The 19,717-nt window shown below is 45.3% G+C and overlaps 1 protein-coding gene across 1 annotated transcript in view; it reads left to right on the top strand.

The window, feature by feature from the left end:
* The window catches only part of GLI3 (GLI family zinc finger 3), a 558,606-nt gene that overhangs the window by 520,210 nt on the left and 18,679 nt on the right, over positions 1–19,717 (top strand). Inside the window, exons 11-14 of the mRNA XM_069613300.1 lie at positions 896–1,045; positions 4,010–4,174; positions 7,639–7,920; positions 10,730–11,057. Coding sequence (XP_069469401.1) covers positions 896–1,045; positions 4,010–4,174; positions 7,639–7,920; positions 10,730–11,057 — 925 coding nt within the window. The remainder of the gene's footprint in view (positions 1–895; positions 1,046–4,009; positions 4,175–7,638; positions 7,921–10,729; positions 11,058–19,717) is intronic.

Raw genomic sequence — 19,717 nt, 5'->3', positions numbered from 1 at the left:
GCTGTGGTGGGGTAGACTACAAGTCCCCAGGCCTTAGTTGACTAAATACTTGGTGCGTGCTACATCACTAATTATGTGCCATATAATCTAATAACAGTGCCATTAATTGAACTGGGGAAATCAATTAACCCAAATACCACCTCTACCACTCATTCTGCGTGTGCGTTATGTACACACTTTACATGTCAGTGTACATTTTGTATAGAAACATTATATTCATGCTGAGTGTGCAAAATGTGCATACTCACCACATCTGTGCACATTTTGTATAGAACCAGTACATTTATGCTGAGCATGTGTAATGTACATATACTACATGTCTGTGTACATTTTGGATAGAAGCTGCACATTAATTCTGAGATTGTGTAATGCACATACTCTACATGTCTGTGTACATTTTTGATCAAAGCTGTACATTTTTTCTGAGGTTGCATAATGTACATACTCTACATATCCATGTACATTATGTATAGAAGCTCTACATTCATTCTGAGCATGTGCAGTGTGGAAGAAGGGGACCCTGATTACCACTCCTGATTGAAACAGTTTGCAGGGTAGTCTTTCTATAACTGGAGCCGTAAGAACAGAAAATAAATTGACACTAATCGGAAATATGTACATGACATTGATGTGTGCTTAATCCCTACGCCTTATGCACAATTTAGCAATATTTGATGACACATTTAAATCAGATATTAGACACATTGTCAACATTAAAGCACATGGTTATGGAAATGGTATCTTTCTTGGTTGAAAATGTATCTAATTGCCAGTGTTTTCTTATTTTTTCTCTTCATCCTATGTTTTCATCATATGGGCAGGACAATTCGTTTTAAGGGCAGTCATTAATACATATTTAACTGATTGTCAATCTGTTTATATTTTATTTATACAGCACATCAATAATGATCACATACATGGTGAGAAGAAGGAGTTTGTGTGTCGGTGGCTGGAATGCTCAAGAGAACAGAAACCATTCAAGGCCCAATATATGTTGGTGGTACACATGAGGAGGCACACGGGAGAGAAACCCCACAAATGCACTGTAAGTACAAGCAGCAGCATTACTTTGAGGGGTTAAGCGACTAGAGAGCAAGTGTTCATCCACTAGAGCAGTGCTGCTGATTCACTACAATGGATACAAACATGTCAAAGGTAGACATTTTAGCATCCGGGGTATAGTCCTGGCCCAACCTGGAGGCACAGATCGTGGTCTTGAGCTGTCAGTTACAGTCCACGTTCTCTGTCAACCTCGGCCTCTTCCCCAGTTCTGCCATTTTATTGCCAGTGACCTGAGCCACCAATCCCCTGCACACATATGCCAACCATACCTCTAATCCCAACTCTCCAAACCTCTGCCATCCCTGTACTAGAACATACCTAAGTCTAAAATCTTCTTGCTTTGATGCCACTTCCCCCCACTCATCTGCCTGTGCTAGACATAGAAAAGAGACAATGAGCCTTTTCTACTGTGTCTTTTTTTTTAAGGGAAGTAGTCCATGCGTGAAATATGTGACATGTTTTCCCTTAAACATATTTTGGCCCAACCAGACAAAGCTCCAGGTTGTTAATAGTGATAACTACCTCCTTGCCGTGTGAGCATGACGTGTAATGAGCTAAACCCTAGTGAGGCTGACACTGCACTCAGGGCTTTCTGGCTTTCATAACAGGCCATGTCCACCCCCAAGTAAGCCGTTATTGGTATATTATATCTGTCCTATTAATTGAGCTTTGTCTAAGCCCAAAGGTAATCAGGGGATTACTAAGCCATGTTTCCACTGCTGTTAAATGTAATATGTGCATAGTTACTTATACCCAATGTGATATCTATGTACATTCTAGACAGTTGTCCATCCTGCACACCTCTCCCAATCACTCTTTTCACTCTCCACTAAGTAAAGCGCGGTGCTGTGATCTGCTGCCCCCACCACACCACCCTTTCCAGCTCTCTTCTGGTAATAGGGCACTGGATTTCAGTTATCAGAGTGCCACCCAATGGTACCATCGGAGGTAGCATATAGGAAGAGTTGTGAGAGCCACTTGGGACCATGGCCAGCTTCCATGGGTGCCCATGATGCCTGATTTGTCTACGCAGCTCTAGGAACCTTGCCTTTTCTTCGGCGCTGTAGCATAAAAAGTGTCTCGAAGCACTCACAAGACGCCTGAAGGCAAAATGTTAGCACTTCATAAAACTTAAAAACAAATAAACACTCAAAGACGCTCAACACACTGGTTAATAATGGAGTACAACACTCAAAGTGAGAAGAAGTGGTTGTTCAGAGGGGCGATGACTGGTAAAAGAATTATATTGAGGAACTGGAAGAATGCTTTGACATTGAATGTGGAGACGTGGTTGTCTGAGATGCATGAATTGGCAAATATGGAGAGAGTGATGTATAGGAGACTTGGTAAATTGGCTTTGTTTGAGAAAATATGGGGTAGATTTTTGCAGTTTTAAATTGACATTATAGTTGTTTGGTGGGGGGGTAATTGAGAGATGTATGTGAGATGTTGGGGATTTAGGGTATTGTATATCTCGCTGTGTACATAGTACTGTGTAAAATGTTGTGCTTTTCTTGTGTTTTTTTTCCATATGTTATTTGATATACGCTGATTGTATTGGGATTTGTTATGGACGTTGTGTAAATAAAGTTTAAAAAAAATAATAATAATGGAGTACAAATAGTACCATTGAAAAACCTCTACATAGTAAGATGTTTAGGTTTTCTTTTTACAACTTTTATCACTGTTAATTCTCCACTTTCTTGATGCACCATAACACCTTAACCATAATAACAGCATTGGGTATAAACCCTAGGTAATCAAAATGGTTACTGCAAAACCCGAACTCTTCAAATTTGAACAGGTTCGGCGAGTTCAGACTTTAGAGTTTTTCCCGAGGCTTGAGCAATGAGGTTCTTCAAGTTTGATTATGCATCCGTACCAAGGCAGATCAGCAGAAAGTTGGGACAACGTATGGTTGGTGTTTGAAAGTGGAGGCACAATAATACTACGCAGCACAGGATACATAGTGAAGGGAATTTCTGTAGTTTGGGTTTAGTTGGGATTGTTTATAGTATAGGATAGAGTAGTAATACATTGATTTTAAGGTCTAGATAGAGATAGATAATTAGAGTAGAATGTTGTGATGGTTTAGAGGTCACATGATTTGAGGGTGGCGCTGGCAGACCCCAAACCAAGAGAAGGCCAAAACAGTGAGAAAGTGAGAACCCCACTTGGATTTTATAAGTGTCAGAGTTCACCAAATAATTCAAAACAATCAAGGGGAACTTCAAAACATTTTTTATACGGGTGTAAGGTGAAAAGTAAGATTACAGTGGGAGCCTAAAAAACGCACACAAACAGACATAAGGAGCTAAAGCAAGGACTAGCGAACATTCCACACACTACTAACAACTAGCAAACACCTATAAAACTCTTCACAATGGACATAAAGGCAATCCAAAACTTTAAGTCACTGACTTGTGGGCCTGTCCTGTCCACTTTTGTTTCAACAGCCAAAAACAAACAGGAAGGAAGCAGGAAGGAAGCTTAGGCTTATAAAGGCTCTAAAATGGCTCTAATTGCTGATTTGCTGGATTGTGACTCCTCTGGAGTCTCGGGACTCCTGATTGGACAATGGGTTTCAGACCCAACCTTAAGTCCTAAGGTGGGTTTAGGCCTTCAGAAAAGGTATGGAAATCCAACAGGGAGAGTCGAACCCACTTGAAAACATTTTAACTACTCACAGGTGTTTTTGGAGGATTTGGGCACCCCAGTTACACCAACTTCAAAAATGTATTTCCAGGCCACTACGAATGGAGCCTCTTTTGAGTTAAAATAGAACATGCAATGCTCACACCATCGCTTTGTGTCGCTAAGTATCACTAAGATATGTCTCCTGTCTCAAAGTTGCCGAATAGAGTACTACTAGCTGGACCTCCCTCTTGTTAATGTTTACCTTTGAATATTATGTCACGCATAACTCCAATTTCCATTTTCTCCACAGTTTGAAGGTTGTTCAAAGGCTTACTCCAGACTGGAAAACTTGAAAACCCACTTGAGATCACACACTGGAGAGAAACCATATGTCTGTGAGCACGAAACCTGCAACAAAGCTTTCTCCAATGCATCGGACAGGGCCAAGCACCAAAACAGAACTCATTCAAATGAGGTATGCTTCTAGGCCCACTGAAGGCTTCTTAACTCATGTCACCCCAGAAACAGCTGTAACAGGATTTTTCATTTAATAGCATCGTTAAGGCAACCGAACAGACACGTGCTTTGTTCGTGACTGGGTGAAATCATGTTTACTCCCAGCCCTTGTTTTTCCCCTTGTATAGTCAAGGCTGACGAGGCGCGGGGCAAAAGAGGGATATTAATCGGGGGCCAGGAAAGAATGAGTATTTTTTCATTTCCTTCCTTCAGAGGGAATCCAAGTGCTGGGCGGCATGGTTGTCTGTTCTAGGCCCGTGCTGTCCCCTGACACCCCTGTATGCGATATTCCATTGCATACCTTCATTTTTTTTAAATTCGAATTGTTTATAGAATGTTTACTATTTTATCAGTGGAGCAGTAAGAAAAGAGATACCCTCAATCGGAATTTTCAATTGTTGAACTATGAGATCATGCTCTAATTTGATAAATATTAATTTCATACCTTTTGCATTTCAAAATGGATTGAATGTTCCATCAGCTCAAATGATGTTGTGTCCCAGCACTTCGAGGTCAGATTTGCTGGATGACTTTATCTGCCAAGTTTTAAATTAATCCAGACGAAGTTTCCAAATTTATGGAAAGCAAAAATAACATTGGTTTCCAAAATATTTAACTCAATGGAAATCTTACTCTTTTTGCTAACCAGTTTTTTTTGTTCTGGCAAAGATTATAACTATGCTTTTTGAACAGTAAATTAATGAAATAAAAAAAAAACATGTTAATGTTTTTCTCGTGGTTGGAGTCTGCAAGTGTACTATTTTGTTGCATGCATAGAATGGCAGGCACATAATGCGTTCCTAATTTAGGCCATGTTAGGATCATATTATGCAGCGCATGTAGCGACACATCTGTTCTTTTTATGTAAATCTTGTCATGCCGTGCACAGTTTCGAGCTCTGTACTGCAGCTTTAGAGATATTGAGATATTTATACACACACACACACACACACACACACGCACACACACACGCACGCACGCACGCACGCACGCACGCACGCACGCGCCCCCCCCCATATTCTGCATTGCAGACCACCTGGTACAAGACCACAGTGTATTCACATGTCAATCACTGGTCTACCATGCATTTATTTTCATTTTATAATGATATTGAACTGTTCCCGACACCCTCCACAATGTCTCTGGTTGTATTGTGCCATACACAGTGCAATAAATTACTGGTGCATGCACTGGTTTTTATTTATTGGGATTTGTGAGACGGCTTTCGTCCAATGCTCCCCCTTCCCCTACTTTTCAATCGCCCTACAGCACGTAGCAAAGACCATAATAGTCAATTATGCATTACATTTAAAGTCTCTTATCGTGAAGACATTCATTAGCCATCCAATACGTAAAGGTTGGTGAGGTGGGTTCAATGACGTCAGGACCAACTGTGGCATTGTTGCAAATGGAGGATTTAATGTGAGATGTCAACAGTGGTGTATGTTACTAAATGCTGTGACCCAGAATGCTTCTGACACGTTTCAAGTCAAACTGCAAAGTTGAATTTACAAGCTATGTAGCATGAACTATGGTATTTTAAAATAGGCCGGTGCTCCGAAAAATGGCATTCAGAAACCCCATAGCATTCAGAGGAGGCAGCTTTGGAACTCAGGTGATCGAATCACATTCCACAAGCCTTCAGTCAGTTCCTCTGGCTCCCAGTAGAGCAGAGAGTCAAGCTTCAAACACTTGGTTGTGCTTACAAGGCCACCCGGTTGATTGTGCCTTTTATAAACCCCCGCCAATCTGGCCAACCGACCAAGAGTCAACCAACATAGTAAAACCATCCGGGTGCCGGGCGTCTCACATTAGAATTTTCTGTGTCAGCCCACACACAGCGCAGCATGCACATCACCTAACCCTTAAAATGATACCTCGATGCCTCGCCAAGGGGGCCTTTGTTTTGTAATCGTCATCGGTTGGCATAGGACTCAGCTTGCTATTCCAGAACCTTCTGCATCCTTGCCATTGTCATGAAATAGTGTCAATTACTACAGACATTACTTTTCCCGTCAACACTTAACGACCACGACCTTTCATACACACCTGTTTTTAGTTTCTGTAAACTCTAAGCAACAACATGCGCACACAGTGACACACTAATGCAGTACAAAACAAATACATAGGTTGGATTTTATAATTATTTCTGCATAGGGCTGGAAAGAGAACCTCTCAATTACAATTGTTATCAAATTGTATCTGAAAGCACGCTTCAATACAATCCCACGGCCTATACCCTGTACGTTGCAAAGAGTAACAGAAAAGACACACCGAACATATATGCAACATTGTGCACAACAGAAGAATGTCTTCAAGAAAGATGGCTTAGCTTTCTGAGTGATAATTGCCCAAATGTTAAACTTAATCTGTCCAGGTCGTGAAACAAGTTTAGAGCATTTCCACAACACGTGTCAGGAACATGGTTCTTATAGCAAACACGCACCCTTTCTCGGATGCCCCCCACTCACTCCAATTGGCATTGTGAGGCATTTCAAATAAGCTCATTGCTGCTGGCAAAGGGTTCTTCCGAGATCTTCAGTGCCCTTGATCCTGCTGAGAGGAGGTTCTTGCACTCCGCATGCTTCTCAGGGAAATGTGCAGTGGTTTGCAGGAAGGCAGGCTGTCATGAAGCACAACCAGCTCGAAAAACTCAAGAGGACCTGATTCAAACCGCATTTTTCAATGGGTGCTTCAAAATGTTTAAGACATTTCAAATACAGTTGACATAATTTCCATAAAGATGAGAGGCATGGGCCCTGGCTTATAAAGTGTTTTTCAACAGGGAGTTCCCATTGAAAAAAGTTTTTCTAAATCAGGCTCATTGGGTGCTGGTTTTTTCCCTGTCATTCCCATGTCAGAACGGTGGCGTTTTAACAGGTGAATAATGCAAAATCTGCAAATGGCTTTGCAGGGAAATCTTCGGAATGCTCCTTTTTCTGCTCTGTCTGCGACGCCCTGTGTCTTCTATATGAAGAGCACAGCGTGTCCTTTGAAAAAGGAATCTCTATTTCGTTTTATGTTTCAGCCTCTCTTAATTATTTTCAACTGAAGAGTAAACTTTTTCTTGACATGCTCATCCCATCATGGATCCCTGAAAACGTTAATTAAGTAAATACTCAGTAGGCATTGGAAGGCATTGCTAATCAGTCTGCGATGCCAATAGTATATCATTGATTTAAGTCAGAATGCTTTTGATAATGATTGATTTGCTCCATTAAGTCCCATGTACACCATGTGTCAATAAATTGCCAATATATGCCGTAAAATATGTCCAGTTGGACATGATATGCTTGCTCACTTTGTCCAGAATATCTTATAAACGTCACTGAATGAGGACTCAGCTGTATTGCTGGTGTTTAGAAAGAATAATCATGCATTTTATGTAAAAATATAACTGTGACTTTTGATCTGACCTGGCAGAAACCATACATTTGCAAGATCCCGGGCTGCACAAAACGCTACACAGACCCCAGCTCCCTCCGCAAGCATGTGAAGACAGTACATGGGCCCGAGGCGCACGTCACCAAGAAGCAGCGTGGCGATGTTCACCCAAGACCCCCACCTCCAAGGGAACTGGGCAACCATTCTCAGTCCCGGTCTCCAGGGCAGGGAGCACTTGGTGATCAACGGGACCTCAGCAACTCTACCTCAAAGCGCGAAGAATGTCTGCAGGTGAAATCGGTCAAGACGGAGAAGCCAATGGTATGTGGCACAGGGTCTTGGAGATCAACTGTTTTTGTCTTTAATTTGCGAAACTCGTCAAGTTTAATAAAGGGTATTAGACATCAAACACACACAAACATATCCACCCGTGCATTGTGCCAATCAGCTCGCACTGGACTGCAGTATGCAGCTGGATTACTAACCCCTCGAAACAGTGAAATATTAACTTCTAAACTGTTCCTTAATCCTTTGAAAAACTAAAAATTCACGGTTTTCCTAAGCCTCACCGTTATCGGTATGAGTTGGTTTTGTCTTCTGATTTCATTCCAATTTCATTCCGATTTATCTTTTTTTAATTTATTTTTTGATTGAATTGTTCAGCTACTTCCAGAGCTTGGGTACGACACTTGGTTAGACACTGGGTTAACTCAGTGGACAGGAAATTAAAGTATCCAACATCGTGCGTGTCTATTCCGAGCAAAGCACTTTGAAATATTGTGACATCCTTCAAACAAATAGCTGTTCTTCCCATGTTTCTTGTAACTGATTTGCTTGCGCCCAGGCAGTATGTAGGGGATATTTGTGATGGTGATTTTGGGGCAATAAACTGGTAGGTTTTGTGTAGTGGCAATGCCAAAGTGAAGTTTACCCAGGTCAATTGACCAACACACCTCTTCAATTGCTTAGTGATATGCACTTGAGCACTTGTAGGCATCATGCCTCATTGTGTAGGGAGCGCAATCTATCTACCACAGGTTTTCCATGACTAGCTCAAGTACAAACTTCTCCTACGTACTCCATCTTTGCTTCGTACAAGTGTCCCACTGTTCCTGCCATGTCATGGAGTTTGCGTGGCAGTGTAGTGTCCCTGGCATCATTATGTCGATGTTCTACCCAGGCATCTAGATGTGCATGGGCCACTTCTCTCTAACAGGAAGGAACTACAATGGATGTGCTCGTTGCTATTGTTGCCTTTCACCAAACAACAAAAGAGAGTGCGCATGACCCAGCTCTTGACCATAAGCTAGCCAAGCCACATGAATAGTGCCCAGTTTCCAAAGTCTGGATAATGCAAATATGGTACATTTCAATATTTTGCAAAATTGCGTCATTGATGGCACCAAATGGTGTTGGTGACGATTAGTGTGAATAAAACATATGATTCATGTATTGTAGTGATTGTAAAGATAGTTGCATTTGATAGTTTCATTGAAAAGTCAACAGCAAAGAGGCAGCATGCTTTCCTGATTCATTTGTTTATTTCTGTAAGCGTTTGTGAAATGTGCAACACTTAATCTTCTTTTTTACTAATCTGTTCTTTCTTTAATTCACATATATGTCTTGCTCTAACTTCCTAAGGACAGTGGGTAATAAGGTGAGGGTTCCTTTCAGTGTCTTCAAAGAAGTCATAACGTGACATCTTTCCATATGTTTGTCATGACATGATGCAGATATCCAAACAAAGACCAGCCCATGTTCCATATCCAGAAAGGATGTATATGACGTGCATTCACTTCACACTGCTTGGCATGATCTTTCCCTCACCCCATCAAGAACTCCATTGATGCACATATCTGAATGTTAGCTGTGCAGACGTGTGGGCATTCTCATATCATTGACTGTGTTCATGAAATCATTGCACCTTCCTTTCATAGACGTGCATCAAGGGTGCAAGAAGCTGGTTGTAGTATCCAGAAAAGGATTAAACAGAATGCTCACCAAACATGTGAATCACCTCTGTGTTCTTGCGCAATAGATATGGGACGATAGGAGGATAGCTCATGGGGCAACGTGTTCGCCTTGGAAACAAGACGACACAGAGCAACACAGGTTCCATCCCTGGGTCCGCGCTTAGAAACCTCGGGGTATTAAGCGTGTTATAAATAAACTATCATATCATACCATTAGATCATTGTGAAAGATGACAGAGCTGTGGTAAGATTAAGTTCTCTGCAGTAGGTTCTTCTTTGCAATCCTGACTTTGGCAAGTGTCCCATTTGAGTTGAGAGTCTGTGTTGAACGGCCAGATCTCAAATTGAATGCGTGGATGCACAAGAGCCCTCGCCTTAACCCACATTTCTGCACATGCAAGACTGTGGCTCTCTTCTGCTTTTCAGAATTTCGGAGTGAACACCATTGCTCCCCAAGACACTCTTTTGTACATTTACTTGACCCAAATACCAATTCCCTGCACCAAAGTGGCCATGTTTATAAGTCAGCCACTGTTGACTTTGGACTTGGGCCTCATACACATTTTCATCAGGTCTGACTGTGCTCGTGCATTGTGTTCCCCTTAGTATTGTTCAATTGCACTCCATATTGCAGTTTGTCAGTATTGGGAATGATACCATACCAGCGCATCTTACAATCGATGTGTGACATGAAAAGTCAATTAACTGTATGAGAAACAAGTGGCAGGCCTGTTGGAACGTTCTTTTTACACGAGAAGGACACAGCTTTGATAGCTAAATGTGCCTATCCTTTTCAGCATTGGCTAGCAAGAAAAAACGGGCTTATCGCCCAGACCCCCATGTATAGACCATATGGAAGAGGTACTCATATAAGCTCTTGACCTATTAATCATTACAATCCAGTCTAGTAATACCTGCAGTAATTCTTGATGTACTTGTAAATTGCCACATTCTTTCATTGTTGTGTTTTGGAGTGAACATCTTCTCCAGATCCAAAGTAGAAATTATCAGCCTAATTCAGTTGCCATTTTGTGAGGATTTCCTGCTTAATTTTAAGTGTTTCAGGCCCTCTTAATATATTACATTTCACTTGTCCTGAAGACAGAGTTGACATTGTTTCTTGAGCTCTCTAATGTCTTGTTCTGTTTATTCTACAGGCATCTCAGCCAAGCCCTGGTGGTAAGTCTTCATGCAGCAGCGAACAGTCCCCCTTCAGCAACTATTCCAACAGTGGGATCGAGCTTACTCTGAGCAGTGCAGGTAGTGTAGGAGACCTCAGTTCCATCGATGAAACCCCAATCATGGACTCTACCATTTCTACAGCAAACACAGCACTCGGTTTACAAGCCAGGAAGATTATGACAGGGACCAAATGGATGGAGCAAGTGAAAATAGAAAAGTTCAAACAGGTTAATGGGATGCTGCCAAGACTGAACCCCGTTCCACCTTCCAAAACCCCAAACTTTCCGCTCATCATTGGAAATGGTAAGAACGTGTTAATATCTTTTTTTCAAATGTCACAACATTTGTTGTAGTTTTTAACTTCATTGAATATTTATATGTCCAAATATCTCTTGTGAGCAGCATAACCATTTGACACCAGTAGCTTATGAAAACATCATTTCGAGGTTTCAGTTTGGTCTTGTATTTCCAACTAGAAATGGAGTGTAATGCCAGACATGCGAAAAACTGGTTTGTAGAATATATGTCGAATTATTGATGTGTAGCTATCAACTACATACTCCAACAAGGTGTTCAGAGTGACTGGGCCTCATTACGACTTTGGAGGCAGCCATGCCCTTAATAAGGGCATGGCTGCCTCCAAAATCGTGTCCGGGTTCCCTGAATGGGAAAATACCGGGCCATTCCGAGTATGGAGGGCCCGGTATTTCCTCCTTCAGGGAACCCGGGCCCGGTCCTTCTCCATTCCCATTCAAGCCCTCATAGGGCTCAATGGGAATGGGGAGGGAGCTAACAACGGGCCCATTACCAATGGCCCCGTTGTTAGCTCCCTGGTCCCCTCGCGGGACCCGCCATGGATGTCTGGAAAAACCAGACGTCCAGAGCTGGTCCCGCGAGGGGACCTCGTAATAGTGCGGCGTGGGTTTAATGGCGCCGGCACTATTACCGGCGCCGTTAAACCCATTCCGCACAAGTCGTAATGTGGCCCATTCTGTTGCATAATAAGAGTGAAGCCCGAGTTCTTTACAATGTCACTCGGAAAACTTAATTGATAATGTTATAGTGTTTATAACCCATGCTGCATCCTAAAGCATCCTCAGAACAGCTCCCATGCACCATCATAGCAAAGATATGGGTTAGCCCTGAAGGACCAAGATACAACATATACAATACCAGGCTCCATCTCACATCACACATTAATAACCCACAAATGAGATTACATAGAACAGAAGATATTGTATCCTCCTACCATGATGTCAGAGCAGTTCATTATTAATTAGGGAGTCCTAATCACAATCAAACATTAGGAGGCTATAGCATTCCAAAAGAGAAATAGTCGATAATGGATTCCTCTGGAATCCACACACATGAAAAGACATTCTGCTAGGAATAAAAATGCTGTTTTGAAACCATGTTCATTGATAATATTGCTGACCAATATTAAAATACATATTCTGAAAAAAGAGTTGCCCTATGAGTGATCGATTTCTGAGATATGTCTAATGGCACACTAGAATGGATCACAGTTATTTCAATTAAGAAATGATTTGATGAGAGTAGCCTCATATAAGGATGACTAAATAGGTTGTGAACATGTTTACAATTTGTGATTCAGAGGTTTTGCTGAAAGAACTGCTCACCCAACCACATTTCTTCACCTTGGCAATAATGGAAAACATACTTTTTGGAAATTCGAGTGGCTACCAAATGGAGCAAACCTTCTTTGCCTCAAATTCGGTTCTTTCCTATTGGAAAATTATCATTTTTTGTTTCTGCTATCTTCCTTAATATGCTAGTAAAATTATATGGAATATTAATTTTGCTCCAATTTCTCATGGTACAGCTTGCAATGTTGACCGGGCTAATGTTGTTTAACACCTAATGCTAGGGCAATTTATCTGCAGCACAGGTTTTTATTTCCATTCTTTAAATCCAGTGAAATAATAATTTAAATAGCTATACGAATTGTGCTTAGATGTTGGAAATTCTAATAATAAAGTATCAATTTTTAATGGCAATCATAAAAAATATTATCAAGAAAAGAGAATCAATAATATGAAAATCCCACAAAATGATGTACCCTACAATGTTTGTTCTGATGGTGCTTTCTTTAAACTAAACAATGAGCAGACCAAAAGATGCTGTATTAAAATACAGCTTTCCCTTTCAGCTAACAAGTGAAGTCTCATTTCCTTAGGGTGCTCTTATGTCTGCATAACGAGACTCAGGACCTGTTTCACAAAGTGTTTTGCAATGGGAAAATCCAATTGGAAAACACTTTGTGAATCAGGCCCTCGTTGTCCAATGCACCAACTCATTGCGTGTCCTAAATGCTTCTGCTCGGTATCCTGGTCCTCATGTCTACAAAGGGTGGCATGGCATTGTTACAACCTGAGCACATCACTGAATAGATTTGTTGAGACCATTTTGTGATATTTTCGACTTCCATGTCTGACCTGGAAGAATTGTGAGCCCAGTAATCAGATATAATTTTGACTCACTACAGTTGTCTCAATTCGGCCTCTCAAAGCCTGCTGGTGATTCGGCAACATAGATGCAAATGTTTCTAGTTTGACAATTTTGAAAAATCCCAAAAGCAGAACAATAACACCCAATTTAATAATAATATTTCAGGGCTAATTTAGACTACTATAAGAGTGTGCCCTATAAGTAAGACATGTCAACTCTTAAAGGCATATCAAAGTCCAGATGGCAGGATTAAAGGTGTATTAATGTGTGTTTTCAGGGGAGGTATTGGGTGTAGATGTATGATGGGTGAATGCAGGCAAGTGGAGTGGGGAGTAGCAGTTGATTACCCAGAAAAGAAGGGACTAATTTATGTTTTTATCAACAATTATGTAAGTTAATTTTAATACAGAGGAAAAACAAATTGAGAATAATCATGTGTAATTAACACTGTGAAAATCTAATCAGTCAATGTTTTCGATACATTGTCTTTTTCTGGTTAGTCCGAAACAATGCTCTATACAATCCTACATTTTGACCATAGCACATTGCTTGGCAGATTTCTGTGGACTTATATGGTAAGCAGTGCAACTAAGCAATGCAACTTTCTGCATGTAGGCATCTCTTGTTCTCTTCATATCTGGTCAATTGCTGCAATTATTATAAAACCATAAATGGAAGATTGTCATTTTCTCATGTAGTGGACCCCTCACAATCTCGTCAGGCATCGGGTTGAAGACGTTATCAGGCTAATTCATAGAATCCAGCGCACAAGTAGCGCACGCGGCTGGCGCACAGCGTGCGCCTGCGATAGTCTGCGCCAGGCACGTGCGCTAAAACAGATTTCCGCGCACAGCGTATTCATGGATTTCAAGCTCCCAAAACAGCCGTGGCGCAGAGAATCGCAGCGAGCCTGCAGCAGCGCCAGTAACGCCCCCAAGAACGCCCTCGCGCACGGAAAAGCCATCAAAAGCGCTAAATCATCGCTAAGGGCTGCGCTAACCCCGGACCACTTCACAGGGCAGGCAAACAAGGAAAGCAAAGCGGGCAATCTCCAAATCAGGAGTATGCGGGAAGTACTACACGCGACTAGGCAGGGAACGTGAATCACAGGGGTACGCGGGAATCATCACACGCGAACAGGCAGGGTGCGTGTATTACAGGGGTAGCGGGAAGTTCAACACGCGATGGGCCAGGGAACGTGTATTACAGGGGGACGCGTGAAGTAGAACACGCGATAGGCCAGGGAACGTGCATCACAGGGGTACGCGGGAATCATCACACGCGAACAGCCAGGGCGCGTGTATTACAGGGGTAGCGGGAAGTTCAACACGCGATGGGCCAGGGAACGTGTATTACAGGAGGACGCGTGAAGTAGAACACGCGATAGGCCAGGGAACGTGAATCACAGGGGTACGCGGGAATCATCACACGCGAACAGGCAGGGTGCGTGTATTACAGGGGTAGCGGGAAGTTCAACACGCGATTGGCCAGGGAACGTGCATCACAGGGGTACGCGGGAATCATCACACGCGAACAGCCAGGGTGCGTGTATTACAGGGGTAGCGGGAAGTTCAACACGCGATAGGCCAGGGAACGTGCATCACAGGGGTACGCGGGAATTATCACACGCGAACAGCCAGGGTGCGTGTATTACAGGGGTAGCGGGAAGTTCAACACGCGATGGGCCAGGGAACGTGTATTACAGGAGGACGCGTGAAGTAGAACACGCGATAGGCCAGGGAACGTGAATCACAGGGGTACGCGGGAATCATCACACGCGAACAGGCAGGGTGCGTGTATTACAGGGGTAGCGGGAAGTTCAACACGCGATTGGCCAGGGTACGTGTATCACAGGGGTGCGTGGGAATCATCACATGCGAATAGGCTGGGTGGGCCCCCACAGGTGTACCCTGTACACCCTCCCCGGCCCCTGCAGGCAGCCCACAAAACAGTGGACTACCCTGCACACCCGATCATGTCCCCCTGCACCCCCATCCACCAGGGGCACCCTCCACCAGGCCCCCACCACCCCCACCCACCAGCACTGTGGGGCACGTGGCCAGCAGGCAGTCAGGCAGCAGCCGATGGCAGGTGGGAGCGTGCTCAGGGTTCTTGGGGACTTAAATTTGGCCTCCTGGCCAGGAGCGTGGTCTTTCGTGTTAGAACGCGTGGACAGCCTGATAGGGAGTGAATGTGCACCTGAAAACCCCCCACTCATCGCGCGAAAACCCGTCACCAGCATATGTGCGTCAATAGTTACCTGCACGTGCAGTGTCAAAGCGTGTGATTGGTGAAAAGTGAGGGACACGCAGGAGTGTCGAAGCGCGTGATTGGTGAAAAAGGATCCACATGCAGGATTGACAAAGCGTGTGATTGGTGAAAAGTGAGCTACACGCTGGAGTGTCGAAGCGCGTGATTGGTGAAAAAGGATCCACATGCAGGAGTGACAAAGCGTGTGATTGGTGAAAAGATACCTACACGCAGGAGTGCCAAAGCGTGTGATTGGTGAAAATGGGCCAAGCACGTACACGCCGTAAGTGACGATGTACGTGTGGGCCTGTATAAAAGGTAGTGTTGAACACCATTTCCTTGTACGTGCTTTTCGTGGAGAGCGAGTGGGTGAATTCGGTACTTCTTGTCGTTTCACACGCGATTTACTTCACGGCGTTTCCAGTTCGTACTCCCTGTTACCTCTGACAGCTCTTTTCTCTTTTTCCTCTTGTACTGGTTTTCCTGGGCCTGTTCCCTCAAACAGTGTCCCCTTCTACAGTTGACCTGTCTCCTCAGACAGCGTACACCTCTTCTTTTGGCGGGGGTGTTGCCAACCAAAAGTGCTATTTTTTCACGCTCTTTTACCTGGCAGACGGTGAGTCACGCACGTATCTAACATCTGTGCTTGCCCCGTGTGTAGCCTACCCCTTCAGAGGTCAATCTAGGCCGCGTGTGACACGCATACGTTCATTGTGTTACTGGATGCCACAGCGTAGTGCAGGGTTTTCCATCAGCACACGTGGTCTAGGAGGGGTATTGTGCACTTTCCTTTACTTTTCTGGGGTGCCTGTGCGTTGCGTGACCCGTCATCTTTCCCCAGGGGTGTCATATAGCCTTGCCACTGCACTAGGGTACGAATACCATCTGGTACCCAACCCCTTTGACACCCAATTGCCCAGGACAATTGTGCACACCCACTCCCATACGCACAATACCATCAGTGCCATGGTTGGGAGGCGTGCAAGCCGTAAGGGTGGCAAAGGTGGCCGAGCCACACGTGGTGGCCGTGGAGGATCCAACAGGGGACGTGGTTGTGACTTGCAGGGCGCCCCTGTTCCCCCCAGTCTGGAGGAACAGTCAGGGACACCCATGCCCCCCCCCCCCCCTCCCCCCCCCCCCGTTGAGAGTCATGTGGCTGATACCAACCCTGATCAGCCCATGTCGGACCAGGCCATTGTGGCACCAGACCTGTCCGAGGGTGATTCCATCGCTGACATCCAGGTCAGCAGGTCCACTGTACGTGCACCGGTGCACATTGGTGTCATCAGGGCACGCGCATCTATGCCAGATAGGTCATCTGCTGGCCCCCGTAGCCAGGGTGTGGCTCAATCCACCCCACCTCTCATACACCCTGCCAAGACTGTGTCGGTCCTAGTTCATGCACCTCAGATCAGGCCTGACCCCATCCCACTACCCCCAATGCCTGCACCTACTCCCATGCTGAGTGGGCAATCACACACACCCAGTACAGAGTCCACCACGGCTCCTGCCCCTAGTGTCCACAGCGGCGTAGGACACTCTGGATCCCCACCCCCTTCCAAGCGCAAGAGGAAGAGTGCACGTCCGGCACAGGCTGATGCCCCAGACACGGCTGCACAGTCCGGCCCATCAAGGAAGCCAAGCTTCACAGACGCCGAACTTAATGCACTTGTTCAGTATGTGTCAGATCATGATAGGGAAATGGTCATCGTTGCAGGGTCCAAGACCACACATGCCAGACGCCAGGCACACTGGCAGACCATTGCTGACAGAATAAGTGCCCTTGGAGTAGTGAGGCGCACAGCTAGTGATTGCCAGAAGCGCTGGAATGACCTTAAGCGCAGGGCAAAGGATAAGCTGGCCTCAAGTCATGCCGCAACCTTGGTGACTGGAGGTGGGTCCCCAGCACAGGATATAGAACTCACACCACACGAGTCTGTAGCTGGATCCTACGTCACCGAGGGACAACTCCAAGGTGTGGGAGACCTCCCTGATTACGAGGCATCATCCGGTGAGTGCACATGCATGTGTGTATCATCCCTGTGCATGTTGTGTGTGTGAAGCATTCATGTTGGGTGCCTGTCAAGGGGGTGTGTGGCAGAGTTGATAGTGGCACCCATGTGCCTCATCCAGTATGTTCAGTGCAACACCATCTGGCCACAGCACTATCCCTACTGGCAACAGTGCACATATGGGCCAACACCATGGAAGTTGCCCTTGATTAGTAATTTTGTCACTACATTGTTGCTCATACTCCCCTGTCTATTCATCTGATGTCTTACATACCATTCCTCTCCTTTCCCCCAGCCATTCAAGTATCATCTTCACATGCCTGACATGCAATGATACCACATGCTAATGCGTCCTCTGTATATAAATGCCTACCAACATGCAGTCATAATGTGGATGTAGCCTTGAGATCCACCTCCTTCCTGGGTCCTTTGGTACCGTCTGGTTTCGAGCCCCATTCCCTCACACTCCATGCTGCTCTTCATGGTCTATCTTCCATGACTTCTACAGTTCAGACCATCGTGCCCTACGCACGACACCTGCTTGCCAAAAGTCAAATGAGGGCAGCCTGCCCTCCAATGCGACCCACCCTATTGCTGACCAGTGCATCTGAGCCTACTCTAAGCTAACTCTCACTGACATCTGCTCATACATGCCTTTGCCTGTCCCATAGACCCTTCACATGGTCCCTGTCCTCTCTCCTTGCTCCTCTTCCACCATCATAGGTGGGACCCGTTGGGGTGTACTCCTGGCCTCCTTCCAATCCTCAGATACCACTAATGATGTGCATGGTAATGGGAGCGTCTCAGTCCAAGGCCCTTAGGCCAACCTCAATCTCCTTGAGAAATGCTACCCACATCTCATCAACTTCCTTACCTCTCCTGCTGTCCCCCCTCCTCTCTCCTCATCAATCCTGCACTGCCTCCCTGCACCCTCCCATGAACCTTCTCCGCCTCCCACTCCAACTCCTACACATGCGGCACCTCTGATCTCTAGCACTCCCCGTAAGTCCTACAAGGCTGTCAACCTCCTCCACAATTACACTCCTTTCACTGCGGCTGCATCAGGCATTCCTCCGATAACTGTCACTTACATGAGGTTATGCACCTTGACATCCTTGGTCTCATGGAAACATGTCAGACGGCCAGCTCTGTCTGCATCCTTGACCCTCTCCTTGGCCCGCCACCACTGTGCAGGGGGTGTGTGCCCTTGGCTTCCCTGAGGGTATTCCTGCCACTGTCACACCTACTTAGACCTACTCCACTCTGGAATGGCTTGTGTGAGGTTACTGTCCACCACACCTTGACATTCCAAACAGTGCGTACTGTGTCTGGGAAAACTGGTCAAATGTACTACTTCCTTTCTGAGTGTCCTCACCTCTCCTCCTCACTCATGTCCCCAGACACAGAATTCCTCATCCTTGGTGCGGTACGCATCCACCTGCATGCCTGTTGACGCCCCCACGTGACCTTTCTGTGACCTCAGCAACTCCCTCTCACCCTCTAGACTCCCGTCTGTCCCTACTCATTCTGCAGGGCACACTCTTGATGCTCTGATCTCATCTGACTTTCCCCTCTCCGTCCATCTCTGCACTCCTCTCTCCTGGAGTGATCACATTCTCCTCTCCTCCCAGCTCACCCTCAACACCCCACAGGCAAAGCCACCCTCACCACTGTCACACACCTTCTTTGTATTCCGACCCATGAAGTGTGTGTCAGTCGAGGCTCATGCTGCCAAAATGTCCCCCCCATCCAGCTCCCCCTTAGGCTCACTCCCATCCTGACAGGGCCCACTCCATGCTCCACTCCATGTCAGGTACACTGGATGTCTTAGCCACGGTCATGACCACCTGTCTGAAGCCCCATGCCAATGCAGAGTCCTGGCATGACTCGGATCTTGGGAACCCAAACCACAGGTGCCGGGTGGCAGAGAGGGAATGTCCTGCATCATGGCCATCCTCTGGCAAACTGGCCTGCCACATGCTCCAAAGGCAATAGCGCCTCACCCTTCTCACCAAGATGAGATCCCCAATCCAAGGGCACATATCTGCGGCATGTGACAACTCTGCAGGACACATAGAAATCTGAAAGGACCTTGCCGAGCCAGAGGCAGTGTGTACCTCCCCTGTCCCCTCCGAGCCCACAGCACAGCATGATTGTCTCTGTACCCCTATAGGCCACCCCCCCAGCACTTGTCTGCGCCTAACACCATCTGCCCTTGACGTCAAGTCCTAC

This window comes from Ambystoma mexicanum, chromosome 5p (assembly GCF_040938575.1).
Source record: "Ambystoma mexicanum isolate Mex_15411 chromosome 5p, UKY_AmexF1_1, whole genome shotgun sequence".
NCBI lineage: Eukaryota > Metazoa > Chordata > Amphibia > Caudata > Ambystomatidae > Ambystoma > Ambystoma mexicanum.
The sequence above is the reverse complement of the archived record's forward strand: the minus strand, read 5'-3'. Positions and strand labels throughout refer to the sequence as shown.